Here is a 27,418-nt window from a genome sequence, read left to right on the forward strand (position 1 = left end):
GGATGTGGTCCCCTGGGTGGGAAGACCCAGGGCTCCAGGCACCGGGTGGCACGACACCACCACAGCTGCGGCGTGAGGTCAGCGATCGCTCCAAAGCCACAGAAAGGGTGAAGGAATTGGGAGAAACCGAGGCTCAGTACTCAGCGCCGTGCCCGCCCCCCCCCCCCCCCCCCCCCGCTACTTGTCCACAGCAGGCCTATTTTAGAGCGCTGCTGGTCGGCGCGTCCTTCAACGGCTGGGATAAAATGAGAACTCTTCTCTGGAGGAGCAAACGCGAAATTTCTAGGCTTTGCTTTCTCGCCTACACCGCCCCCTGCTGGCAATGTCTCTGCACTGCCGCATCCCTGGTCTTGGGGGTCAAATGGGATTTTCCGGCCAATGAATGGAGACCCCTGGGGCCAGGCATCCCCAGGCCAAACTCCAACGGAGGAGAGAGGAGGCCGAGGCAAGGGACGCAGGGACCTCGCCACGTGATAGAATGATTTATTAGAACAAATTCCATGACAACTCATATAAAATAATCGTTTTCCGAAAGACAGCCGTAAGACCACCTGAGGACAGACAGACAGAAGTACCTCCAAGAAGCCAGACAAATAAGTTACCGATCCCGAGTCGAAGGCTGGAAGGGGGAGGAACAGGAATTTGTGAATAAAAAAAAGCGTACAGCGATCACTGAGGGTGGGTGTGGATGGAGAACGGCCACTGTTTGCTTCCAGGGGACGGGCTGCGGGCGACTGTGTGGGGCATGCAGGAGACAGCGGGCCGGCACCTCCTCCGTGTGGACCAGCAGGCTCGAGGGGCGGGGTCCTGGCAGGGACCCCGCCACCACTCGCACACAGAAACGGCGGGGGGGGGGGCGTACAGGACCCATGCACACTAGTCCACATCAGCTAAATGTAAACACGGACACACACGTCACCCATGGGGCCCAGACTCACACCCACTGGCCTCCGGGCCCCGTCCCAACCGCCACTCACACAGGCGCCAGGCAGGGTGCACAGCGACCCCGCGCCACGGCAGCCAGGGTGGGCCAGCCCCGCCCCCACCTGCCACAGCCCGCGGGCTCTTTGGCTTAGAGGCTCCAGAAACGGGCCCCCCTGGGGGGCGTGCTCTGCCCCCCCCCCCGCGTGTTCCCAGCTGAAAGAACCCTGAGAAGGCAAACTGTCCCTGGGATGGGGAGGGGGGGGGTCTCTCCCTGCTCTCCCCGCCCCGCCCCTGCACCGGGACCGGAGCACAGCAGCCTGCGGGGCCCCGAGCCAGACACCCAGGTAATGCCCACAGCATCAGGGAGGACGGGGGTGAGGGTGGGGGAGGGCGGGCGGCCCCGGGAGGCTCCGGTTTCCAGCCACTTGGGTCTAGTGCTCACCACCCCCCCCCTCGCCCCCACCTGGTCTAGAACCGCAGGAAGCCGAGTGCGGCCAGCGTCCCGAGCTGGGACCTACCGCCCTGCAGTGTGGACACGTGCCTGGGCTGGCCGGGAGCGCGGGCGCGTGTCTGGCATGCGTGTGTGCCCGTGTGCACGGCCGGCGTGGCAGCAGCCACACACTCGGTGGGCTTGGCAGTTGCGTTGGCACCAAAGAAGTGGGGTTCCCGCCCCGAACGTCTCCGCGGGCCACGTCCCCGCCCCAGGCCACTGGGCCGCAGAGCTGCCCGTGAGGGCCCCGGCCAGGTGCGCCCCGGCCTCCGGTCCCGGGGTACTGCCAGCCCCTCCCGGCTCTGTGTTTGGCACTGAATGGCACCCTCCGGCCCAGCCGCGGCCGGCGCCCGGGGCCTCCTACAGAACAGCAGCCCCCGGCGCCAGAGGCAGGGAGGGGCCTCCCGGGCCCAGGGAGCCGCTGCGATGGCACAGACGACTCTTTCCTCAAAAGCTAAAGACAAAAAGGACAGCGTGGAGAGGAGGCAGGGGACACACCTGTGACGCGGGCCTCGGCGGTGGCCGCAACAGGAGCCGGGCCGGGCCGGCCCGTCCAGCTGGGGTGCTGCTGGGAGCTAGGGAGGGGCCCGGGGAACTGAGGCCCCTGCCCAGGGGTTATGGCACGTGCGGGGGGCTCCGCGTGAACCGTCCGCAGCCGGGAAGGGCCGCAGTGGCGGGTAAAGGAGGCTGGCGGCGCCGGCCCCGGGGGCACAGGGGACCGCCGCGGCCCCCACCGCCTAGATCAGGAACCTCTCCGCGTCAGGGAGGAAGTCGGGGAGGAAGGCGGGGTCCGGGAGGCCGGGGGACCCGCAGTTCGCCCGCGGCGGGCAGCTCCTCAGAGGCAGGGCCAAGGGGGGCGACGCTGGGCTCTGAGCGGCCGGCCGGCCTTTCCCAAGCTGGGCCGAGCCCGCGGCGCCCCGGTTTCCGGTCAGCAGGTCCAGGTTCCCGCTGGGGTCCACGATGGCGTTGATGACTGCGGGGGCGGGAGCGTTAGGCCAGCCCGAGGGTCCCACCCCAGGGCCTCCCAGCCGGTTAACGGTGGGCAGTGCATCTGGTCTCCCACCAAGGACCATGCGTGGGGGTGGGGGGCAGCAGCACCAGTGTGGGTCCCCCCCACCACCGCCCACCCGCGTCTGGCCACACCCACCTTCCAGCTGCTTCTGTACACGCCTCAGTTCTTTCAGGATGGAGCTGATTTCCTGGAAGCGAGCGAGCAGGGGGAGATGGGACAGGACCGCCAAGGGGTCGCCTCTCCCCCAGGTCTGTGGCCGGAGCCCCCCACTCCCCGGAGCCAGGTGGCCGGGGGACGGGGCCGGCACCTACCTTGTTGGACGTCTTCAGGATGGGCACCTCGTTCTCCGAGTTGATCCTGGCTTCCAGCTCCTCCCAGGCACGCCCTGTGTTCTGAAAGAGGATCCTGCCGCCCAGGGGTGGGAGCAGGACAGGGACGGGCAGAGGACAGTGAGGACCGAAGCCTAGACCCACAGGCTCCCAGGCCACCCCACCCTCCACGCCCCTCCCGTGCCTGAGAGGAAACTGAGGCCCGGAGGAGGGCCTGGGCCTGGCTGGTGCCAGAGCCCCCGTCCCCGCCTCACGTAGGGAGGGCTGGGGGTCGCCCTGGGGGCTCTGCCTACCACAAGCTCGGGGCCTGGCGGCCGGGGGCCGGGGGTGTGTGTGTGTGTGGCCCCGGCAGGCCCTGGCTGACGCGTGCGTGTGTGTGTCCGAGGGGCCTGTGGAGCCCGCTGGCCCTACTCACTTCATCTTCTCGGCCAGGTGCTCCGTGTTCTCTCGGATGGCGTGGGACAGCTGGGACACGGGGTTGAGCATCAGGTTGTCAAAGATCACCTGCGAGGACCAGGTGTCAGTGCGGTGCCCGGGAGCCATGGGCACACCCTACCCCTGGCCAGAGGGACCCCTGTGTGCAGCCAGGCCAGCTGTCTGCAGGGGAGGGACGCGGGGGGGGGGGGGGGGGGGGGGCGCCTGCCTCCTCACGGTTCCAAGGCCGCATCTTGTTGGCAAGGGGGTCCTCACAGCGGTCGTTCATATTCTGGTCCAAGTCCCGAGAGCTCAGGGGGCCAGGTGGCACCTTCTGGAAGTTGAGGCTGGCCTCAGGGATTCGTTGCACCAGCTGCAGACAGGGCAGGGCTGCGTCAGCGCACCTCGGGGGCCGCCCGCCAGCAGGTGCGGGCACTCGCGCCTCCTTGCTACGACAGCGAGAAGACAGCCGACCCCACGCCCTGGGCGCTCAGGGCTCCTGGACGCCCCTGCCCCCAAGGCAGCTGTTCGGGGAGCCGAGCGGAGGACACACAGCCTTGGTGACTGTCCGCCCTCTGCCAAGGTGTGCCGGAAGCTGCCGCAGGGCGGGGGGAGGCCGGACACGGCCCGCCCGGACCTCACGGCTCGGGGAGCAGGGGCGGGGCTGGGCTCACCTCCTCACGGGCGGAGATGGTTGAGGCAGGGGTGCTGGGCACGTTGCTGAGGGAGGGGCTACGGGCGGGCCCCGGTGAGCCCAACGAGTCGCCGTCCCCAGCCACGTCATGGATCTCCCGGGCCAGGATGGCCACGTCCTTCACTAGCGTCTGGCTCAGCCTGCGGGAGCAGGGAAGAAGGCAGGTGCCGTGGGGTCCTCCGGGCTGGGGGCCGGTGTTGGGAGGTCGGGGAGCAGGAGGCTGACAGAACCCGGTGCCCGTCCCCAGGCAGACCTCCCCCTCTCAGGTGCAGGCAGGAGCCCCTCCCAAGGGACAAGTGCCGGTGAGGGGCAGGCGGCCCGCAGCCCGGCCCAGACCGTGCCCCAGCGGCCATCGGCAACGTCAGAGTTGGCAGGGCCCCGTCCGGAGGCTCAAGGCCCCAGTGCCCCCTGAGGGGTGGCCGGAGCTGGGCCCGGCAGGGCCAGGTGGGAAGGGCTCCAGAGCGAGCCACACACACCCTCTCCTCCTCCGGCCACCAGGGCCGGGCATCAGGGCTGCCACAGAACGTGTGGCCACACGAGCCCTCCTCCGCAGGCAGGGACACCAAGGTGGGGGAGGGGTCACAGACCACGATCAGAATCAGGCAAAGGCTGACAGAGGCAGGCAGAGACCGGGCACCTGCCCGCAGGGGAGGCGGGGAGGCCGAGGGAGGCTAAGCCCCCAGCATCAGCCTGGCCTCACCCGCGCCCTGCACAGGCGATGACGTGCGTCCCCTCGAGCCCCCGGGGACCGGGGACGGCTTCTGCCCCTACTGCCTGCGAGGTCCCCAGGCCCAGCCTGCAGCCTCTGTGCCCTGTCCCCGAAGCTCATCGGGTTCCACAGCCAGCAGATCATGTGCCACCGGAGCCCCCGGCCCAGGCTTGAGGCACTGGAGCCCCTTGTCACTGTCCGCCACCATCCCCCCTCACCGCAGGGGCACAAGGCCCACCCCGCCCAGCTTCCTCCCGTCAATGCCTGCGGTCGCCCAAGGGACAGGGACGGGGCTTCCAAGCCCACCGAGGACCAGGTCTCCGCCCTCGGCGGTCTCAGCACCACCCAGGGCACCTCCCAGCCGGCCCCCAGGGCCCATCCACTCCCTGCCTGGCGGGGCCGCTGAGCCCAGCCCCCAGAAATGCTAGTCACAGCTGGAGGAAACCATCCTGGCCGGCCCCTCCCTCCCCGGCAAGACTGACCTAGGTCCCCTCAAGATGAGTCTCCCCCAACTGGGCCCCACCCTCCCTACGTCCAGAAAACACAGAAGAAGCCCCTCAAATTCACAACAGCACCAAACCAGCACGTGCTCCTGCCTCAGTGCCCGACTCCCCCCCCACCCCAAGTGCCCCTGCTTCAGTGCCTGCGGCCACCCCCCCACCCCACATGCCCCTGCCTCAGGGCCCGACCACCCCCCCCCCGCCCCGCGCTGCGTGTCCCTGCCTCAGTGCCCGACTCCCCCCCACCGCCCCACGTGCCCCTGCCTCAGTGCCCGACTCCCCCCGCCCCGCGTGCCCGACTCAGTGCCCGCGGCCACCCCCCCACCCCACATGCCCCTGCCTCAGGGCCCGACCACCCCCCCCCGCCCCGCGCTGCGTGTCCCTGCCTCAGTGCCCGACTCCCCCCCACCGCCCCACGTGCCCCTGCCTCAGTGCCCGACTCCCCCCCCCACCCCAAGTGCCCCTGCTTCAGTGCCTGCGGCCACCCCCCCACCCCACATGCCCCTGCCTCAGGGCCCGACCACCCCCCCCCGCCCCGCCCCACGTGCCCCTGCCTCAGTGCCCGACACCCCCCCCCGCCCCACGTGCCCCTGCCTCAGTGCCCGACTCCCCCCGCCCCGCGTGCCCGACTCAGTGCCCGCGGCCCCCTGCCCCAGACCCGTCTCCTCTCTCTGGCCCCCAGCATATCAGATGCTCAAGCTTGCTCACTCTGGAAGCAGAGGCCTCCAAAGCCCCCAGGGGCCCTCCACTCCCCATCCTCTCTCCTCTGCACCCTGCTCGCCTCCCTCCTCCGGGTGAAGTATCTCCTTCCAGAACCCTCACTCACCACCCCAGCGCACAGGCACCGCCCCCTCCCCCAGTGTCTTGGGAGCTCGGTTCCTGGTCCCCTTCTCTCCATGCCTGGCAGGTCCTCTCTGCTCCACCTCGAGTCTCCACGGCCTCCGTCACCAGCCCTGTGTCTCCACGCCCACACGGGCTGTTCTCCAGGGAACCACCTGCCTCTGGTCACCTCTTTCTAGGAGCCTCACGGGCTCAAGCTTAGCATCCTCAGCACCAAACACTCACCGTTAGCCCAGGCCCAGGCTCCTGCCCTGCCGTGAGCCCTGCAGCGCTCAGCCAATGGCCGCTCCCCAGCAACAGCCCCCCACGTCTGCACCGTCCTTCCCAGCACCCGGCCAGAGGTGACCCAGCAAATGACCACGCAAGAGAGTTCATCTTCGACAACTACGGCGGAGTCCTTCCTCAGCCCGGAGGTCCCACACCCGCCCACCCGTCCACACGCGATCATCCGCGAACCATCCGTCCGACAAGCGTCCGCGGAGCCCGTCTGGGAAGAGAGCCCGAAGCCCAGGCCTGCCCTGCCCTGCCCTGCCCTGCCAGGGCGGGGGGCGCCCTCTGCATGGACGGCTCACCTGGCAATCTCCGCGATCTCTGCCGTCTGCACGATAAAACCGTAGGGGTCGGGATCCTCCTCCTCGTCGTCCGTGTCCCGGAGGCCGGGGGCCCGGGGTCGGGTCCGGCCGGAGCTGCCGGCCCGTGGGGTCTGCGTGGCTGCCGAGGTGCGGGCGCGTGCGTGTTTGGGGGAGCCGTACTCCTCCTCGGACGTGGACGTGCAGTCTGAGCCCTGCTGCCGCCGGCGTGTGCCTGGGCGCGTGCATTCGTTCCAGGAGCAAGAACAGAACAGAGCAGCACTCAGCACGCTGCGGCAGCCCAGGCCCCTCTGGGCGAGGGCCCGGCACCGCGGGACAGGCCACCGCCGGCCGAGAGGCCGACGGGGGGTGGGCAGCCCGGCGCCTCCACGGCTGGAGCCGATCGGCCCCGGGCAGCCGTGCGTCCCACGGGGAGGTCAGCGCCCTTGGCGGCAGGAAATGGAACCCACGGAGACCCCAAATCAGGGCGAAACTCTCCACGTGGATCAGCCCCAGCCCCTCCCTGGTCTCAGACCTGACTCCCCACAGCGGCGGCAAACACGCTCAGAGGGAAAACACGGGGACGGGCAGTGGGTCCCTGACCCCAGATCACACTGACCCTGCTTCGTCCTCCAGTGGAGCCCGGCCCTCGGCACCCCTTGCCCCCAGCGGGGGTGGAGGCCCCCATGGCCGCCCCCCCTCCCCCCCGCCCGGGACCAGAAAGCAGGGGCGCCCTGCTTCCGCAGCTGCGGGAGGCACAGGAGCTTCGAGGAGCTGGGCCAGAGAGCCCACCCTTCAGTTTGCTTGGGGGACGGGCTCCCCAGAGGGCAAGACATCGGGCCACCCCCGGGCAGGAGACCAGCGCCAGCCGCCACGGCCCCGTCTGTCCTCGCCGTGCATGCGCACAGACCGCGGGCGGCCCGGGGCCTCTGCCCAGGGGTGCGTGGGAGATGGACACGGCCCTCCCCCGCCGCAGGCTTTGTGGGCGTCCAGGGAAGACACCCTCCCCGGGCCCCGGGGCACGGCTCGGGCCTCTGCCTGTACCTCATGAGCCGGATGCCAGCCCAGAGCGCCAGGGAAGAGCGAGCAGCCCGGCCGGCTGTCCGCAGCCACGCGGGTCCCCCCGGGGTCAGCGAGAGCCCCGCCCCCCTGCGGCCTGGGCCTCCCGCGGCACTCGCGCGTGTCTGTGGAGACACGCCTGCTTGCGGGCGCGGGGGCTCCCCGCGGGCTGGAACCGGGACCCCGCAGCCCTGCGCCAGGCCAGCACAGGAACCCACCGCCCAGGCTGGCTGCCCCCGGCACTCACTGGGCGAGGAGTATCGGGCGCTGCCCGGGCGGGCCCTGCTGAAGGGCTGGCGGGGCACCGTGGTGGAACTGGCGGCCTTCCGGGCAGCGGCCCGCGCCTCGGCCATGACGGGCTTGCGGCCAGCGCAGTACAGCTCGACGCTGCGGCCGGAGAAGCCGGCCCGGGCGGGGGCCGCCTCCGAGTCGCCGGGCCCCGTGAAGGACCCGGCCCGCTTCCGCGGCATGGCCAGGATGTCCAGGCGTGACAACTTCTTGGCCTGCTCGGCAGCCGGCCGGCCCACCGGCTCCAGGTTGGCTGGGGGTCCCCGTTCCCCATCTGCAGCCTCCGTGTCCGAGGCATCCCCCAGCCGGGCCCGCCTCAGCCGGGAGGCCCGCGTGGGCCGGGGGGTGGACAGGCTGTTGGAGCGGGTCAGCACCTGCTGTGCCTTCTGGGAGCCCGTGGGGCCTCGGCCCGGCTCCTCCCGGGTGGCTGGAGACGGCGGTGGGGCCGTAGGCTTCCGGCGAGGCCCTGGCCGCCCTGCCCCGCTGGCCGCGGGGGGCTCGTGGTCACAGGTGACCGTGTCCGTGCCAGGCGGGTGGGCTGGGCCCGAGCCTCGTTCTTCATCAGGCCAGTCCGAGGGCACCCGGGGCCCAGGGCCACGCCGCGCAGCCACACGCCTCGCGTCGGTAGGGCCCGGCGGGCGACGCTTCTCTGACAGCCGGTCCCGGGCACTGTTCAAGGAGACGGTCCCCAGGTCCTGTGTTGCCGGCGGGGACGGCGGCTTGTCCTTCTGCAGCCCCGTGGGCTGGGCGCCGGTCGGGCTGGGCCCGTTCTTACCGCTGAGCAAGCTCACAGTGCTAGCCGTGTCCACATCAGAGTCCCCAGACAGGGAGTCGTCCGGCGGCCCAGGGGCACTGCCCATCTGGCCCTCGGCCTCGTCCGTGGGCTTGGAAAGCAGTCGGGCCTCCAGGGCTGCCAGGGCCGTCTCCGTCTCCTTCAGAATCAGGTGGGTGTCCTGAGGGTGGAGGTCTGTGCGTGAGGCCCGGGCCGCGGCCAGGTCCTGCAGGAGGGGGTGGCTGGAGATGTGTGGAAGCTGGCCAGGCGCCGGGGGGCCAGCGGCCGGCTCCTTGCTGAAGCTCTCCTGCCGCACCAAGGCCGGGGCAGAGCCCTCGGGCTCCGGGGACCGCCCTGTCCGCAGCTGGATGACCATCCTCCCGCTGGTGCTCACGTAGACGCCGTCCCTCACTGGGGGGCTGGCCTGGGCCACCCGTCCTGGGCCCTCCGCCTCCCCCGGAGCCACAGATGGTTTCCTGGGGAAGGCCGCCTCCCCGTTCTGGTCCCCAATGAAGAAAGAGGTAGGGGCTGGCTCCCCGGGGGCCCTTGGCGAGCGCCGGCCCTTCGTCCACGCGGGACCCTCCTGGGGGCTCCTGCGTCTCTCCTCACGCGGGGCCCCGCCCAGCTCGGAGCCCCGCCCACCATCCGACCCACTGGCATCGCTGAGGCTGTCGGGCTCCAAGTCCTCCTGGCCCAAGAGGCAGCTGGCCTGCTCACTGCCCAGCTCCGGAGGCCCGGGGCCGCTCCTCCTGGTGGCCTCAAGGCCCCCAGGGCTGTCTGCCCTGTCGCCGGGCAGCTGTGGGAGTAGCCGTCGCTGGCGCACGGGCAGAGCCCCCTCGAGCTCCCCAGCTCTGCGCCCAGGGCCCTCCTCTGCAAAGACAGGGGCGACCTGGTTGGAGTGGCCACACGCCTGTAGGCCCCCTCAGGAGCGCCGGAAGCCCGGCCTTCCTCCAGACAGCCGGCGCGCACGCGCACCCGAGAGTCCAGCACGAGGGCCTGAGGCCACCCCTTCCCCCCCTCCCCCTCCCCCTCCATCCCCCACCCCTCCGCTGGGCCGGAACCACTTACCTGCCAGGCCTGGGTCTGAGTAGCTATCGGCCAGGCTGGCCCAGCGGGACACCCACTTCTGACCCCCAGGGGAGCCCGGCACCGTGAGGCCCTGCGGAGCGAAGGGCAAGCTGTGTCTGCAGCAAGGGGCAGGGGCAGCGGGGCAGCTCCCCCCACACCTGGCCCAAACGCGCCATCCCTGCACCTGCGGCACACTCCTCCGTCAGAGGCAGCCAGGCGACCCCTCGCGCTCCCCTGGGCTTGCGGGAGCCCCACGCAACTGCCAACGTAACTACCTGGTCCGAGCCCAGTTTGGCGGCCCGGAGGTCAGCAGCTGTGACTCAGGCCAGCCCTGCCCGTGGGCACAGGCGTACCCAGGGGCCCCACCTGACTCAGAGCCCCAGGGCCCGCCCTTGAGCCCTCCACACAGGGGCCCCCCGCCCAGCCGCCAGGCGGGCCACTCACGGAAGGTTCCACCCGGCCTCGCAGAGGGGCTGGAACGCCGCGCAGGCCAGGCCACAACCCTCGAGTGCGTACAGGACCCGAGGGCGGGGCCCCAGCCTGGCTGCCGTCCTCCCTCGCCCGGCCCCTCCCCGGAGCAGTGTGTGTCCCACATACCTGGAGCCCCCCTTGGGAGTCTATGCCCACTGGCCGGGAGGCAAACTCCTGCAGGAGGGCCATGCGCTGGGCCACCCCGTCACCGGCCGCGTCTCTGTCCCCTCGGATGACCGGACGAAAGGTGGCCGAGGACACCCTGGAGAGCTCGGGAGACTCAAGTACCCCAAAGACCTGCCAGGAGGGACGGCCAGGCCCGGGTCAGCGCCAGCCCACCGACCGCCCGTCCCCTCCCGGCCGGGCCCCCACGCCCCTGCCGTGCAGACCTGGTCAATCATCTGGCGGGCCTCCTCCACCTCCGGATCCTGCACGTCCGTCTCGATGGTGTAAGTCCCCGCGTCGCTCAGGCTGTCGTCCTCGTCCTGCTTCCGAGCCTTGGTCAGCTGGGGGTCAGCGGGGGGTGGCGGCGGGGTCGCAGGGGCCACGGGGCTGGCCCCACGGGGGGTCTCAGGGGCAGGCGACTCCGGGGATGCCTTGTCAGGGCCGGGCCGGGCGGCAGGGGAGCTGTCCCACGGGCACTGAGCCATGAAGTCCTGGGCCAGACGGGAACGGCGCCCCACACTGCCGAAGGGCCGCGGGGAGGCCCGGGGGGCGGGCGAGGACCCCCCCAGCCGCTCCTCTGTCCTCTCCCGCTTGAGCGAGCTGGCCCGCTGTGGCCCCGAGCTGCCGCCCGTCCCCCGCGCCGGGGCCGGGGCGCCGGGGCGGTCCCTCTCGGCCGGCCCGGGGCCTCGGCGCTTGTCGGCCTTGGGGTCCCCGGCAGGGGTGTGCGTGAAAGACTGGGAGCGCTTCTTGCGGGGCGCGTCCTGGTCGAAGAACTCGATGACGAAGGCCTGCTGGTTGTGCAGCAGCTCCTGGGGGTCCCGCTTCAGCTGCCTCTGCAGCCGCACCTGCGCCCCGCCACCCTCCGCGGGGACCCCGGCCGCCGCCGCCTTGGCCGTGGGGTCCTCTGAGTCGCTCTGTGTGCCGTCCTCGTGCTTGTGGCCTGGGAGTGGGGGATCCCCAGCTGTCACAGGTGCTTGGGGACACAGCGCCCCACACCCCGCCCCACACGGCCAAGACGAGCAGCCGAAACACACTGGACGGCCCCGAGTGCGAGGCGAGTCCAGCACAATCGCCTACACACGGGACATCAACCAACCTGACCGGGGCACCCCCAGGGAGGCGAGGGGGCTGCGGGGCGGTCGCGGGGCCCGTGGTGGGCCAGCCGGTCGGCACTCACCCTTGAGGGTGCGGTTGTGCACGGGCAGGTCACTCTTGGTGCTGTGGCGGTCGTCACCGGGGCCGGCCCGGCACAGCAGGCTGGGGTCATTGTGCACCAGCCAGTCGGCCACCTTGGTCTCCGCGGAGACGGCCTCCGCAGGCGTGGCCTCCCTGCCGGGCGGCCTCCTCTGGCGCAGGGAGAACTTGGTGACGTGGTCCTTGATCTTAACCTTGCCGGGGCTGCCGTCATCAAACTCGATGGTGAAGGAAGCGTGGCTCTGTACCACGGGGGCTGCACCGGCCACGCCGGGCTCCACGTCCTTGGTGGGGGCCTCCTGCACCGGCGCCTCGGGGGGCCGTGGCGGCGGGGCCTCCTTCGTGGGGATCTCGAAGTAACTGGGCTCCCGCCTGAACGCGTAGCTGGGAGGCTCCGCTGCAGCCCGGAAGCTGGCCATTGTCCCGGCCAGCTCCCTGTCCTGCTGCGACGGCTCCTTGGGCCGCTCTACGTCGGTGGGGGGAGAAAACACGTCCTTGGGGCTGCAGGGTAGCATCCTCACCCCACCCGTGTCTGCCAAGACCGCCGTCTCCCCCAGAGCAGGCACCTCCGGGGCTTCCGGGGACCCACCTGGGTCGGGCTCCTCCGGGCGCCGGTCCTCACACGGACTGTCGCCCTCATCCTCGCCCCACCAGGAGGGCTGTCCGTACAGAGGGGTCCGGTAGGCCGCTGCCTCTGCAGAGGGAGGACAGTCCCACCCCGAGTCACTGTGGCGCCGACACAGACAAGGAGGGAGACCCGGAGCCGGGGGAGACGCTGGCCTCTGGAGGGGTCCCGGCATTAGCTCCCGTCTCAGACCTGCGGCTGCCCAGGACCCTGCCTTGACTGCTTCAACGTGACCGCTCTGAGCCCTGTTCTGCATCCGCAGTGGGGGACAGTTGCAGGGAGTCCAGGACACTGGCTTCCCCCAGCCCCGCCCGGGCCTCCCTGAGGGGCAGGCACCCCCTCCAGCCCAGCTCCGGGCTCCCCAGGGCCTGCCTGTCAGAAGGTCAGGAGGACAGGAGTCCATACCCAGGGACAGTCTCTCTGAGGCTCTGAAAGTGACTCAGGCCACAAAGGGGACCCTGAAGGCTGAGCCCACTACAGACTGACCGGACCACACGGGGCACGGGGGGTGCAGTGCACCCAGGGGGGCGTGGGTGGGGGACACACAGGTGCCTGAGCTCACACAGAGCAGGTCTGTGCCATGGCTGCTGCTGGTGGAGTGGGCCCAGGAGGCTGGGAGACGGGGCAAGGGTCCGTGCTGGCAGGGGAGGGTCATCGGGATGGGGCAGACCCGTGGGGGGGCCGGCCTGTGCACCTCGGGGCTGCCCTACCTGCTCCCGGCCTCCGGTCCGCCCTCTCCGGCCTGGGGCTCGAGGACTCGCAGTAGGGGGTGTGCTGGGGCAGTGCCTCGCCCTTCCTGGGTGCCGGGCTCTTGACGCTCACCTGCAGCTGGCTAGTGTACTTCTCGTGCTGCGGGCAGCGAGGCGGGGATGAGGGGGTGAGGGGGTGAGGGTGGGGTCCAGCTCTGGAGACGCTCAGGGCAGCCTGCCTCCCTCTGAGTCCAGAGGGGGCAGGAACTGGCCCCACGCACGAGCTCTCCTTACTGAACCCCATGGAATTGACAGCCTGAGGTGGAAACCGGGGGTCCTTGCCCAAGCCTGAGGGGTCCTCGAGACCAGGAAGCTTCCAGAGAGGCAGGGGCGGGCGGCAATCATCAGAGGTGACACCTCGCCCAGGACCCACCAGAGAGAGGGGAGGAATGGGCCCCAGGGCACGGGAAGTGGGGAGCAGCGGTCTACCCCAAAAGACCGTGCACGTGAATGTTGGTTTGCACGCGTGCGTCTGTGTACGTCTGCGTGAGTGCCTGTGTGCATGCCGGGCTCCCCTGGTCCAGCCCTGCGGTTGTAGAAGTCGGCCTCACGCTGGCCGGTGACTCCAGGCAGGCTGCCCACACGCCCGGTGCTGCCCACAGCTCACTCCAAAGATGGGGCTAGGGCTAGTCTCCCCCACACGGAGCTCCTGGGTAAAGCTATGGGCAGGGTCCCCCAAGTCAGGGCTCCAAGACTCCCACACAAACGAGCAAGGGGAGAGGACATGGCCGGCCTGCCGTGGCCCCCCCACCCGGGCCCCTCAAGCCCTGACCGAGAGTACCCCAGGACCCCCTACAGGGCTGTCCCCAAATACTGACCGCTCCTGCCTGTTCCTGGCCACCACCTGCGGTAGACTGCTTGGGGTCCTCCTTGGTACCCAGGATGCCTCTCGGCGCCCCCCCCCCCCCCAGCTGGTACAGGCACACAGCAGCCCCCTCTCCGTGCCCAGCACCCGCGGCTGCATCAGCCTCGGGGGAGTGACCGTCTTCCCCACCCACTAGACTGGCCAGTCTGGCAGGACAGGCCCCACCAGGCTGGGCTGACTCATGGCACCAGCACCAGGCCACGGGAGCCAAGAGGCTGAGGGTGCTGGCCCGGGAGAGCTGTGGGGCGCAGGGGCCTTGTGGGAGGAGCCCCTGGGCTGCGCGCCGGCACTGACCCTGAGCGCCTCCTCGGGGACCCGGTGCTGCACACGCTCCAGCACGTACATGTTGGAATGTGGCAGCGAGTTAAGGCAAACCCAGAGCAGAGGAGCCAGGATAAGGGCACAGGGCAGCGGGGGAGCAGATGGCCCAGAGGAGAGGCGTGTGCTGCCCCCCAACAGCCGCTTGTGCACCAGGCCCGTGCCCACGCTGCACCAACGACCTGCGTGCCAGGCTGCCCAACTCAGAGACGCAGGACACAGCCCATTCCGGAACCCAGCACACCCCTCCCCCCGCCCACCACTAGGGCCATGAACATGCCCTCTACACGCCCCCCACAAAGGGCAGGGCGGGCAGGTGATGCGCCCAGGAGCCAGGCCACACAGTTAGCTCCTGGCTCCCATCCCAGACCACCCCTCGGCCCTGGCCTCCCTATGTTCTAGAGGTGGGGAGGGGAGGGCTCAGCCAGGGGCTGTGTCCATACCCCCGGGGGGGTACGCCCACACAAGCGCAGGCTGCGGCGGGCAGAGGAGAAGACAGGGTGGGCTCCAGCTGCGTGCGGGTCCCCAGAGCAACCAGGCTGCTCAGGGCGGAGGCCCAGCCCTCACTCACACATGCTCTGAGCACAGAACGCCACGCCTGGTCAGCCCCCGGTTTGCCCCTGGGTCCCAGGTCAGCACACTGGTTCCTGGAGCCCTGTGTCAGCTCAGACCAGGAGGTGGGAAGCAGTTCCCTGAGACCGGGGCCTCCGTCTGGGGAAGAGCGGGTACAGGTCAGGCCGGAGCCCAGGCTAATGGCCGTGGGCCGTGAGCACAGAGCAGCTGTGCCCACTGGGGCCCCTACCACTTCCAGGACAACCTGGGCCAGGACAACCTAGGGCGACCTGGGCCAGAAGGAGGGGGCACGGCCCGGAAAGGATATCATAGCCGAACCGGATGACGTCATGGAGCTTCAGCGTGACGTACTTCTGGTCCGGGATGCGCACATCATTCACGAACGTCTGCAGAGGAAGCAGGTGGCAGGGCCCGGTCAGCGGCAAGCAGGACAACAACTCAGGAGTCCGCTCCTTCCGCACTGCTCTGGGCCGGGCACTGGCCCTCTGACACATGTGCACCCAGCCTCAACCCTGAAGGGACCCCAGGACAGGCAGCCGCTGAAGGACCGGCGTCACCTGGACTCCCAGGACCCTCAGGTAGCCCCACAGTGTCCTTGTCAGTGGCCACGTGGCAGGGCTGGTCTGGTTGTGCACAGCCACCCGCTCCTGGAACCCTCTTCCCCCACCCAGGGACTTCTAATTGTCTGGTCGCCGGATACCACGCCATGGCCAGATGAGTGGGAGAGCCCCGCACACCCTGAGGGCCCCTGGGTGACAGAGAGACGACAGATGTGGGGGCCAGAGTCTGGTAGGAGCAACACGAGGCCTGGAGGACGCGGTACAGGGCGGAGGCGGGCAGAGCAGGCCCTGAGAGGGCTCCATGTGCACACTTTGTATGCGGAGGAGGAGTCCTCAGCCCCAAGCAGGGAGCAGAGGACGCAGGGCTGGCAGGGGGGCAGCCGGGAGGCTCTGCAGACACACCCTGCCCGCCCGTGTCCTTGGCTGCGCTCGGTGTCACGCGGGCAGGCAAGAGCTGGCCCCAACTACACGGACATCCCAGGCCTTTGAGGATGGGGGAGCACCAACCAGGCCAGCGGCCCCAGGGACCCTCTCAGCACCGCATGGTCCGGGGGTCGGCGTCTCGGTGCGGCCCACGTGGGCAGAGGGAGTGCTCACCCCCCTTGCAGCCCCATCCGGGTAGGGCCAAGAGAGGAGGGGCTCAGGGGCCCCAGAGCCCTGGACGGAAGTGCTGGGTGGGAGGCGGTCCAGAGTGCCCAGCACTCGCCAGCCGGAGGCTACTGTGGGACCCCTGACTCAGGATGGAGGGCAAGGCTGCACGAGCTGGAGGGACAGGGTGAGAGGCCCCTGGGGCAGGCAGAAACAACACACCCAGACACTGGACCCAGACGGACACTGGACCCTGGACAGAGCCTTCACCGGACCCCTCCCTGCTGCGCCCTGCTCACGAGAGGCCACGTGGTCCCCGGGACAGGGTATCTCAGCGGACACCTGAGCAGACCCACTTCCAGCCTGCAGGTGGTCCAAGGCCTGCACTGCCCACCCTAGGGCTCCTTTCCCCAGAACAGCCCTGCCCAGGGGAGCAGGCCATGGGGCCACGGCACCTGCGGGTGGCTTCCTCCCCACCGGAGCAGGAGTTTCAGGAGGAGGCCAGGTGGGGACAGAGCAGAGGGATGTGGTCACCGAGGGGAAGTGACCACAAGGGGTGGCAGGGGGGGTGGGCTGAGGGTGGGGGGGTGAGGCCAGGGGAGAGGGGCGGGTCTCGAAGAGCCAAGGGGGCGGTCACGAAGAGCCAAGGCTGAGGGATAGGCCATGATGGGGGGTGGGGCGGGTAAGAGGGGTGCTGCCACCAGGAGGAGGGGTCATGAGAGGGCTTGATCATCACAAAGGGAGGGTGGGGCCAGCAGAGGTAAGGGTCCCGAAGAGGGGTGGGGCCAGCAGAGTTAGAGGGGGTGGAGCCAACACAGGGGGAGGGATCATGAAGAGGTGGGGGGGCAGCACTGACAGAGGGGTCCTGAAGGGGGAAGGGCCAGCACAGAAGAAAGGGTCATGAAGAAGGGCGGAGCCAGCACAGAGGCAGGAGTCATGAAGGGGGAGGGGTCATGAAGGGGGAGGGGTGGGGGCAGCTCAGAGGGAGGGGTCGTGAAGGGGGAAGGGTGGGCAGCTTAGAGGGAGGGGGTATGAGGGGGGAGGGGAGGGGGCAGCTCAGAGGGAGGGGTCGTGAAGGGGGAGGGGCGGGGCAGCTCAGAGGGCCCCTAGCACTCACCCCGTTCAGGCTGCCCAAGTCCTTCACCCAGTGTTCGTCCCTGTCCTGGTCGTAGTTGATGACGGCATGCTGCTTGTCCACGCTGCGGGACTGGGGACACACAGACTGCCCTCAGCCCACCTTCCCGGCTAGGTGAGGGCCGCGGAGGCAGAGGAACCCCCAGTGGGAGCCCCATCCTCTCCTACCCCCCCCCCCCCCCACCACCAGACCGACACCTGCCACCTGGGCCTCGGAGCCCCCGAGGCCCCACCCACGCCCCCATCTTGAGTGCGTGTGTCCCAGAAAGCCCACCCGGCCTGACTCCACTAGCTGTCCCAGCCACGGGAGCGGGCCACAGGGAATTGTCGAGGGGCCAAGGCCGGGTCCTCCTGCCCCCTGCTGCCCCCCCACCCCCAGGGGCCCTCCCCCCATCCCCGAGGCTGCCCCTGCGTCAGCCGGGGGGAGGGCTGGGAACCCCCTGGTCATCTGGCACATGCTGCTGTTCACCCCCAAGGGCAGTTGGGGGCGGGCAGAGCCCACAGAGAGGATGGACGGGCCGGGGGGCTCAGGGAGAGGCCTCCCCCCACTCCCAGTCAGCCCCACAGGGGCCCGCGCAGCCTCTGCCAATGAGGGTCACACACAGACACGGTGCGTCTATGTGCCCTCACGCACGGGGCTCACACCGGGCCACACAGGTGCACACGTACATCAGTGCTCCCACACCGAGCGCTTCTAACCTTTCCCTGGTCGCCACCCCCTCAGGACCCCTCCGAGGATGGTCACCCAGCCCCTCCCCCAGCCACGAGGCCGGTGGTCCTGGCACAAGGCACACGGCCACTGCCCACCCCACCCCCACCCTGCCGGAGGCCCTGGGCGGCCGGGCGGCCCCTGCATCCCTCTCTCGCCACCTGAGGAGACCCAGGCCCGGGACCAGCCCCCGGAGAGGCCAGCAGAACCAGCCAACCTAGGAGGTGTCCAGACCGCCTGGATGGCAGTATATGGCCCCATGCACCTGCCGGGCAGTGCCTCCACAAGACACCCGGACCTATCTGCAAGGGCACGGGATGGCCCCTGGCCCAGGACCCTAGTGCCCGTGTGACTATGCCACTCGAGGGTCGTCAGCTCTCACAGGTGAGTGCCCAGACCTTCCCTCCCCGAGACAGCCGGACCCACAGAGCCCACTTCCTCTCCGACACCCTCCACCTGCTCAGCACCTCTGGCACCACCAGGCTGGGGCCCAGCACCTCCCACAGACTAGAAGCCCCTAGGGCAGGGCCTCCTGCCTCACCCAGAGACCCAAGGGCACAGCAAGGTGCGGGTGGGGGTGGACACGGGTTCTGGCCCCGCTCTGCCCTGCCCAGGTCACTCTGCTCGGCAGATGGGCCGAATGCTCTGGAGAACAGACTGTAGTGGGTGGGCAGGGCCCCAGCAGCAGCCTCCAGCCCTGCCTGCCCACCAGAGGCCCCATGCGGCCAGACGCACAAGGCTGCTGCTGCAGTAGGGGGTCTGGGGGGGGAGAGGCATGAGGAGGGGAGGGGGCGCAGGCCACGGGCCTCCGGTCCTCTGGAAGGAAGCAGGGCTGCAGGGGCGATCCAGAGGGCAGAGCAGCCTGTGGGGCCGTCCCAGCACTGCCGAGGGAGGCAGGGGCCAGCCCTGCTGCGAGCATGTGCCCTGGTCAGCCCCCGGGACCGAGACTGCTGAGGCTCCCGGTGCCAACACATCTGCCTCCCACAGCAGCGGGCCTCTGACCGGGTGAGTCTAACCTTGAAACCCACGCCTCACCCCCCAGGCCTCACCTCTGCCCCTATTCTGGATCCCTCATCCAAAGTGGGCACCCACGCCAGCCAGGTCCTGGCCACCCCGGCCACAGCCTCCTCCCTGGATGCTGGGCACCACCTCCTCCATCAGACTCTCCTGCTGGTCCCCGACACAGGCCCGCCCAGCACTCACCCACCCCCACAGCCGGCCCTAGAGACCCTCCACGGCAGCCCCCCAATGGCCCTGGCCTGGGCCTCCCCCACCTGGCACGGGGCTTGCTGGGGGACACTGGCGCTCCCTCACCTGGGCCTCAGGCCCCTGGCTGCAGGTGGGGTTGACAAGGACAGCAGCTCTCTGGGGGACCTGAGTGCTCAGCCCGCCTCGCCTCGGGCCGGGTAACCATCCCTCGCGAGTCTGCTGTCACAGTGCCGAGAGCCCAGCCTGGTGGCGAAGAAAGCTAGTGCTGCTGGGGGTCTGGGGGCTTGCCTCCACCCCCGCCCTCTCCCAAGCTCAGCCCAGGGCTCCAGAACAAGCCAGCTGCCCGCCTCTGCCCTGCCCGACACTCTGGGTGCCAAAGGAACCCCCCCCCCCCCGGCCTGTGGAAAGTGAGCCTGGAGCCGGGCCTCGCCCTCTTTGCAGCCGGGTAGCAGATTTTGGGGGGGGGGGGCAGCTGCAGGCCCAGGAAGAGCCCTGGGAAGGGGCATGCCACGGGGCTCTTGCCAGCTCCATACCAGGAGCTGGTGCCACACGGGGCTGGCCCGAGGCAGCAGCAAGGGCACGCTGTCCCTCAGGGTTGGAGACCCCCTTTGCCAAGGAATAACCCCACTGGAGGGGCTTCTGGGCTGACCCCCCCAGCCTGAACAACTCTCTTCCCTCCCCAAGCCTCACACCCCCACTCCCGGACACATCCCTGGCTACCTTCTGGGCGGCTCAAGCCCAAGCCTGACTCCTCCCTCCCTGTCCACGGCCTCACAGCCTCCCCCAGGAACGCCACCAGCTGAGGGTCCACCTGTTCCCGCCCTACCCTCTTGCCCCCAGGCACCCACTGGCCTTCCTCCCCAACCCGTCCCCTCCGCAGCCACCTTCCTCCTATCCTCTCAGCCCCCATCGGTCCTGCCATCTTTCTTCTGCAGAAACTTCCCGGGGCTCCTGACCAGCCGGAGAGGAAAGGCTGGTCTTGTCCCGTGAGCCGAAGGCCCCGGAGGCCTCTCCGAACCTTCCTCTCCCTGCCCTGCCCCGGCCAGCCCTCTGGCTCCTTGCTTGCCACAGTGCCCTCATCTGCACCCATGGCCCGGGCTGCCCCATCCAGTCCCCAGGCCCGCCCTCCACTCCCAGCCAGGGCTCTGGCACCAGGACCGATGGGGAGCAGGCGGAGAGGGACCTCCGGAAGCCTCCCTCCCAGCCCTGACACCCCAAGCCCGAAGCAGACCCCAATTCCACCACGCTCAGGTGCTCATAGGCTCGGCGTCCACCATGGGAGGGGGAGGCAGCCCCTTGACCCCCCAGCTGCCCTGTGGAAAGCAGCCTCGGCACGCGCTAGTAAAACAGCCCCGAGAAGCTCCAAACGTTTCGAGCTTTGGGAAAAGGTCTAGCGACACTTACTTTAAAAGAAATAAAGACGTGCTTCCAGACTCTGTGTCTGACTCCCGCACGGGAGGAAGCCCCGCCCGGCCAGGCTGACCCTGGCAGCGGCCAAACCCCGGGGCTCCGGACACGCCCTCCTGCCAGCCCACAAGCGCCCACAGCGGACGGGCTCGGCCTGTCCGCCCGCCCGGGGCTGTGGTTTCCGAGGAAGGATCTGAGGGGACAAATCCCAACAGGCTGCGACCGGGCAAACTGGGCGGAAGCGGAGACGACACCTATCCACGGGCACGCGCGTGCCTGTTACATCCACGGGTGCACCCGCACAGGCCCCCACGAGTGTGCCCGGCCCCCCTGGGGGCAGGAGCCACGGCAGCCTGACCTGGGCCCGCGTCCACGCTCGCGTCTGTGTTACTTAACACACCCTGGAGGGGCACCAGCTCTGGGCCAGGCTTGCACGGCATGGACACGGTGGCGAGCCGGCCGCGGGGCTGCTGGAGGACACGGGGTGGCACGTGGCCAGGTGGCCATCTCTGCCTCCGGAACGCTCTCTCCCCACATCCTCTGCCCCCGGGGGCCAAGCCACAGCCCCTCCTGCCTGGTCTGTGGCACAAGCCTCCCGGACAGCCACGTACTCCCCGGCCTCCTCCCTCTGCCCCGTACGGCGGCCCCAGCTGCCTGGCACCCCTGCCAGCCCTCCACACCTCTCCTCCTCCTAGGTGCTCAGCTCCACGGTCCCCATCCTGTCCCCAGGGCCACCTCTTTTGGGCCTCTCCCCTGGGGACTCACCTGGTCCCACTCTTACACGTGTGTGGCCGGCCCCACCCTGGGGCGGGGGGGGGGGGGGGGCGGGGGAGGGGCGGGCAGGGTCTCTGCGTGGCCGTCCCAGCGCCGAGACAGGACGGTGCTCCATCACAACTGTTGAGCCACAAATGTGGGAACGAAGACGAGGACAGTGCAGAGGGAAAGCCCAGGCCCTCCAGGAGCATGAGGCAGGGAGCGGGTGAGGAGGGGCTGGCTGGTGAGGATCAGCAGGTGAGGGCACCCGAGGAGAGGTCCCGGACAGCCAGGGCAGGTGTAGGGCGAGGCTGGGCCCGGTGTGCCTGTCCCTGAACCTGGGTGAAGTGGCAGTGGCACCTGCGGTGGCCCAAAGCACAGGTGAGAGAGGGCAGGTCAGGGCTGGTCCCTGGACCACTGACGGGGACCCTGGCTGGGACCCCGGTGGAGGAGAGGACGGTGGGTTTGCTCAGTAGCACACAGCTTGGGCTGCCTCTGTGGTGTCCAAGCAGGCTATGAACACAGGGGGCTCGAGGCTGGGGGCGGGACACGTCGGGACACCATGTGAATCATCGGAGCATGGGTGTGGACAGGACCCCAGGGCGGTGCAAGCTGTGGCCATCCGGGCATGCTCAGGGTCCGGGCGGAGAGGGAGGCTGCAGGGGCGGACGGCATCCCCGCACCACCCCCCCCCATGCCTGCGCGAAGCTCCTGGAGCCTCAGTTTCCCCATGTGCCGGAGGACAGCCGGGGGAGAAACACAGGAATAGCCAGGCCGGGGGCTGGCTCCCACGAACGGCTGAGAAGCCCTCACTGCTCCTGGCCCGCTCAGGGCTCCACCACGGACTCACCAGAACTAGGAACTGGACCCCACACCATGCGATGAGCCTGACCCCCGCCCCCTGACCCAGAAGCCTCTCCACCAACACCTGGGGAGAGAAGCAAGCAGAGTGAGGGTCCGATGCAGGGGGACAGAGCCAGGCAGTGGGCAGAAAGAACGCCCACAGAGGCCCCCTGTCAGGCACTGCCTCCTCCAAGAGGCCCTCCCGGCCACCCTCGGGAGACCGGCCGAACCACCCACATGCCACGCAGGCGCACAGCACCTTGCCGGGGGTCAGGGACAAATGCGGTGACCCCGAAGCCAGCACACGTTCGGACCTGCCTCCCATGACAGAGAGCAGGGGTCACATCCCACGATACCACCCGGGGGAGCAGCGGCCACATCCAGACCCACGCGGGCCATCCCGCAGGCCCGGACGCACCCACAGCTGCTGCCTGCCTCGTGGGGACCCAGTGCCGTGAGCACTTTTTATACTCGTAAGCAGTCTCTAAAGGTCAAGACCCCTTCGTGACCTGTGGGAACCATACAAGATTGATGCTTCAATGCCCATAAGGAACGTCCTCCTGGTCCGGCCGCGTCAGCTGGATTACCACCGCCAGGCTGCCGCATCCGGATCCCGGCAAAGCAGAGTAGCTGCCGTGGGGACGTGCGGCCTGGAAGGCCCCCAACAGACACCCAGGGCTTTACAGAAGACACGTGCCCACCCTGCACAGAGTCACCGACTCGGTCCCTCCGGCATCCACAGGCGTGAAGAGAAATACGGAGACGGACTGTTCCGGATTAAAGACGCTTAAGAGGCCCAGCAACCAGACACGATGTGGGAACTTCACTGGTCTGCGGTCAGGCAAGTCAGAGGACCTCGGGGAGAAGCCCGGGTGTCCAGACCGGGATGGGGTCTGCCCTCGGGAGAGGGAGACACACATGTGCTGCCCACGTGAATGTGCACGTGGCTGGGAGCCCCGGCCCCACGCGTCCTGGGAAACGGGTAGCAGCAGCCAGGTTTGCACAAGGAACCAGGGCCGTGCGGGCAGTGCACCACACCCAGGACACCTCTCCTTCCGAGAGTCCCACAGCGGATGGCATGGGGCTTGAGGGGCTGGGGGGCAGGGGCCCATGGGCCACAAGGGGCCGGGGCCGCGGGGAGCCTGACTCCGTCGCACCCATGAGGGCAGGGAAAAGGACCCCAGAACTAGGGTGAACCCTACAGGGTCGCCCACCTCCCTTCTCTCCTCGTTCCCAAATAGCCAGATGCGTGAGCCCCACAGAAGCCAAACTCGGACTCTGAAACCCAGGGCCCGAGGAATTCCTGACTGTCAAGTGCCCGGCACCCTGACTCCACCGGCCTCTTCTACCCCAGAAAGGCCCCTTCCCCACCCCAGGGTGCCTCAACGGGCTGCCCTGGACAGCTCTCATGGTCCGAGCTGGCCCCGCAGCTCCCCACTCGGCTCATGGCCCAGGTGGGGCCCCCAGACAAGAATATGGACATATCCACTCTGCGGCACCTTCCAAAGGTGGGTCCCTGACACCTTGAGAACCTGATAGAAGCCTAAGCAACTTCCGGTCAGAAAGCTCCAATGCGCAGGCTCAGGAACCGGCCCTGTGCACACGCTCAGGCCCTGATGCGCCCAGCGATGTGTGTGGTGCCCTCCGGCCCCGCCCCTCGGCCCCGCCCCGGAGGCGCCCCCACTCACCTGCAGCATAAGCTCACACTCATCACGCCCCACGAAGATGAGCTCTCGCGGGAGCCGGTGGCGGGTGCCGCCGCTGCTCACCAGGAACCAGGAGGTGACGCTCATCTTGGCGCAGGCAAGGCCCGTCTGGCCCTGAAGGGAAGGAGTCATTAGGGCAGGCGTCCCTCCCTGCACCCCCGCTCCAGGGCACATGCACTGAACCAGGGGATCTGCTTCCCCGGCTGAGGGCAGGAGGGCCCGGGGGAGACAGCTGAAGACAGGAGTCCTGAGCCGTCAATACACCTATCACCTCGAGGAGACCGAACACTTTGGGGGCAGAGGCCTCCACGCAGGCCAGCGCCAGGTGGCCAAGGAATCAGGTGACCCCTCCAGTGCCCAGGAGGGGGGTGCTTTGGTGCCCAAGGTCCTGGGGGCATCGGTAGAGAACGGGTGTGAGGGCCAGTATGGTCAAGATGAGCAGGGAAGCGAAGGCAGGTGGACGGGCACAGTGGGGACAACCTGAGTGGCAACAAGGGCCAGTGTCACCCCGAGACCAGGCTCTGGGGCAGCCGGAGGCCCCCATGCAGCCAGCATGCACACGCTGTCACACGGAGCCCGCTTGCGCGGGGCCCCAGAGCCGAGCTGCGCCATCACGGCAGCACAGGCACTTGGGCCCCAAACACGCACACGCTCATGGGACACACATGTGCACATGGGCCACACCACACCTGGAGCACCGCCTACGAGCACGCTGGCCCCTCTTCTCTGCACAGACACTGCTGAAGCGCGCGCGCGCGCACACACACACACACACACACACACACACACACACACACACACACTGGGGCAAGTCGCATCATGAGGGCCACCGCGTGCCGAGCACTGTCCTGGACTGTGAGCAGCTGTGCCCTGCATCGGGGGCTCTCTCCAGCTGGGCAGGCCGCAACAAGGCTGAAAGGCTCTGAGGAAGTGTGAGTGTCCCAGAGGAAGAACAGGCAGGGGGAGGGGGGGTGAGGGTGTCTGGGAAGGCGCCCTGGAAAGCTGACATGTAACACCAGGAGGTGGATGTGCACGTCCCAGGCAGAGGGACAACCAGTGCAGAGACGTGGGGTCGTAAGGCCTGCGGCTGGAGCCAAAAGCTGGTTCCAGGACACGCTTCACCTCTGGGGGGGCTCAGCGCAAAACCCAAGTGTTGTAGTCTTGTCCAGAAGTCATGAAGGATTTCCAGTCAGTGAGAGCAGAGCACGGGCCCGGTTGGCGCCTGTGTGGCCAGCCCTGGAGGTCCCAAGGCCACGATGTGACTCACAGGACACAGCACGGACGAGAGGTTAGGCAGACTAGGGTGAGGCGACCGGGAAGAGAGAGGAAGGTGCCGCCACCCTGGTGGAAGCAGAGGGGGTCCCCAGGCCCTGTCCCTTTGCTACCCGTACCCAGAGGCCCAGGTCTCTGCTCCCTTCTGGGCAGACAGTGAGCAAGGCCAGTACCAGCACATGCCAGTCCGGGAAGGCCCGAGTGGCCATGTGTCCCAACGCATACCCTCATGACACCTGAGGCAAGCAGGTGGGAAGCCGTGGGAAAATCCAGCCCAGAAGGCAGCTCCAGTCCGCCAGAACCCCCTCCCCGGGGCCTCGGGCGCTCCCTGAGAGTCCAGCCAGAGGGGCAGGAGACCGAGGCCAAGGGGGTGGGGACCTGTGGAGGCCTCCCTCATTAGGGCAGCTGGGGGAGGGGACAAGGCTTTCTCTGGGAAAGCCCCCGCCCCATCATTGCCGTTCCCAGCCCCCACATCCCACACTCTTGCATCACCTGCTAAGGTCTCCAAAAGGCAGCGACCCCACCCAGAGGAGGCCACAGCCTCGACTTAACAGCAAAGGGAGGCCAGGCCCCCAGAGCCTGGTTTTGCGGCTGTTCCAGAGCCCACCCAACCCTGCCACCACCAGCCCATCCAGAAAGGGCTCAGGCCAGGGGAGCCGTGGACGTTCCCAAACAGCCTGCGGCTGGTTCGGGGCTGGGCTGGCCACCGTTGCTAGGAGGGAGAATAATAAACACCCCAAACTTGTCCCCCCGGCCGCCCCAGCCAGAAAAGCCACCCGCCAGGAGGTGAGGAGGAAGGTGGAGCCGCCCGGGGGCAGGGGCTGGGAGCGGCCGGGGCTGGGAACGGGAAAGGATGGGGGCAGGGGCCGGGAGCCGGCCGGGACTGCGAACGGGAAAGGATGGGGGCAGGGGCCGGGAGCGGCAGGGGCTGGGGCGGGCGGGCGGCTGGAAGGAGCAGACGGAACGGAGGCCGGGGACAGGCCGGGAGAGGAGGCAGGGACCGCGGAGAGACGGCGGCGACACGGGAAACGAGGAGGAGGGAGGGACCGCGGGAGGAGAGACCAGGCCGGGCGGCGGCCGGGCCCGGAGGGGGAGGGACAGGCGCCTTCTGAATCAGCGCTCTCCGGGGCGGCCATGGCCGAGCCGGTGCCTGGGCGGGGACCCCGGCGCCCAGGCCTGCGCGCCCCTCTCCAGGCCGCGTAGACGCGCGCCGGGCGCCCCTCCCGGCCTGGCGCAGCCCTGGGCCGCCTCCGCGGCGGCGGGGACCGGCCCGGCCAGGTGTGCCCGCGGCCGCCGTCCCCACGCCTTTGTCCCGCCCGGAGGGGACCTGCCCCCCGGCCCCCCGCCCCCTTCCATCCCCGCGCGGCGCCGCAGGCGCAGGTGCGGGCGCAGGGAGGCCCCGGGCTTACCTGCGGCTCGGCCCCGGCGCGGCCCCGGCCCTCCCGCCCGCACCTGCCGGCCGAGCGCTGGGCGGGGCCGCCGCCTAGGACATGCCCGGCGCGGCCCGCACGCTCGCGGCAGCCCCGGCCGAGCCCACGGGCGGAGCGGCGGCCCCGCGGCCTGGCGCGCGGGTCCCTGACGTCTGCGGGCGCGCGCCCCGCCCCGCGCCCGGGCCCCGCCCCCTCCCGGCCCGGGCCCCGCCCCGCCCCCGCCCCGCCCCCGGAAATCCAGGTTAGGGCGGGCCCCCGTGCCAGGTGAACGCCGCCTTCGCCCCTCGCGCGCTCCCCTCCGCGTCTCCGCGCCCCCCGCAGACCCCTCCCGTCTCCGTCTGCGTCCCGGCCCCCCGCGCCCGCCCACCCCCCCATCCCCCACCCCCTCCCCCTCCCACCCTGCCCGCAGACGCCCTCCCCTCCCAGTGTCCGCCCCGCCCCGGCCTCGGCTGGGGGACCTGCCCCCGCGTGCCCGGCGGACCCTGGGGCCGGGAGCAGCCCGCAGTCCTGGCCCTGGGCCCGCGGCTTAACGCTTCACCGCGCTCCGGGAGCCCTCCCAGCCCCTAACCTTTAGCCCCGCCCGCCCAAATGCGGGTGGAGCCTGGGGGGAGGGGAAGGGAGTCCCCGAGGCCCGCCCGAGCCCTCCCGCCCGCGCCCCCGGCGCCCAGGCGCGGGGCGTTCCGGGCTGGGCTGGGGGCGGGGGTCGTGGGCGTCGGCTGGGGGCCGAGGGGCGGGTGCGTCCGGGCGCTCGGGAGGTGCTCACCGCTCCCGGGGTCGGAGCCCACGGGCCGCTGGCTCGGTGCTGGGCGTTACCGCAGAGGCGTCGTGGCCCGGGAGCTGGGAGACGGGGGAGGGCGGGGGCAGCGTGGGAGACGCCTCGCGGGGGGACGGCCCTGCCGGCAGCCTGCCTTGCAGGTGCGGGGAGGGCCTTGAGCGAAGGTGAGCCGCCGAAGGCCGGGGCGACGCGGTGGGGGCGCTGCGTTGGGCGGCCTGGGCTGTGGGACGGCCGCAGCCGCCGGGCGTTCACTGCCGCGACGGCGCCCACCCGCCCTGCACCTGTGCCGTCTGCCGCCCTCTTGGTCACTAGGCCCTGACCTGGGCGTGGGAGCGAGAGGAGGGGCACACGGGGTGGAAACCCACCGCGGTGGGCGGGGCTAGGAGGGGGCGGGCCGCCCGCGG

At 69.8% G+C, this 27,418-nt stretch overlaps 1 protein-coding gene across 2 annotated transcripts; it reads right to left on the reverse strand.

Moving 5' to 3' along the window:
• Window positions 1-466: 466 nt before the first annotated feature.
• Window positions 467-27,080, reverse strand: CEP170B (centrosomal protein 170B). Of its 2 annotated transcripts, none has more exons than XM_086708636.1 (19): window positions 27,003-27,080; window positions 23,520-23,651; window positions 16,894-16,983; window positions 14,934-15,014; window positions 14,032-14,088; window positions 12,834-12,972; window positions 12,088-12,192; window positions 11,482-11,964; window positions 10,529-11,244; window positions 10,266-10,436; window positions 9,669-9,759; window positions 7,788-9,470; window positions 6,485-6,716; window positions 3,844-4,003; window positions 3,399-3,542; window positions 3,171-3,259; window positions 2,738-2,831; window positions 2,562-2,613; window positions 467-2,387 (listed from the first exon to the last, which is right to left on the reverse strand). In XM_086708636.1, exons 2-19 carry the CDS (start codon window positions 23,622-23,624, stop codon window positions 2,152-2,154), a joined length of 4,728 nt encoding a protein of 1,575 aa, XP_086564762.1. In that variant the 5' UTR covers window positions 23,625-23,651; window positions 27,003-27,080; the 3' UTR covers window positions 467-2,151. The 2 variants fall into 2 exon arrangements, with proteins under 2 accessions (XP_086564762.1, XP_086564763.1); XM_086708637.1 differs by lacking the exon at window positions 27,003-27,080 and adding an exon at window positions 26,219-26,394.
• Between the last annotated feature and the right edge of the window lie 338 nt (window positions 27,081-27,418).

The sequence above is a fragment of the Puma concolor genome, chromosome B3 (assembly GCF_028749965.1).
Source record: "Puma concolor isolate L17-30 chromosome B3, mPumCon1.1.hap2, whole genome shotgun sequence".
Lineage (NCBI taxonomy): Eukaryota > Metazoa > Chordata > Mammalia > Carnivora > Felidae > Puma > Puma concolor.

Coding starts and splice junctions, on each gene's coding strand:
- CEP170B (XM_086708636.1), bottom strand. CDS start 23,624: ATGAGCGTCACCTCCTGGTTCCTGGTGAGCAGCGGCGGCACCCGCCAC. Junction 10,437..10,528: donor CCCGCCAGATGATTGACCAG/GTCTGCACGGCA, acceptor CCCTCCTGGCAG/GTCTTTGGGGTACTTGAGTC. Junction 6,717..7,787: donor CGCCCGATACTCCTCGCCCA/GTGAGTGCCGGG, acceptor GCACGCGCCCAG/GCACACGCCGGCGGCAGCAG.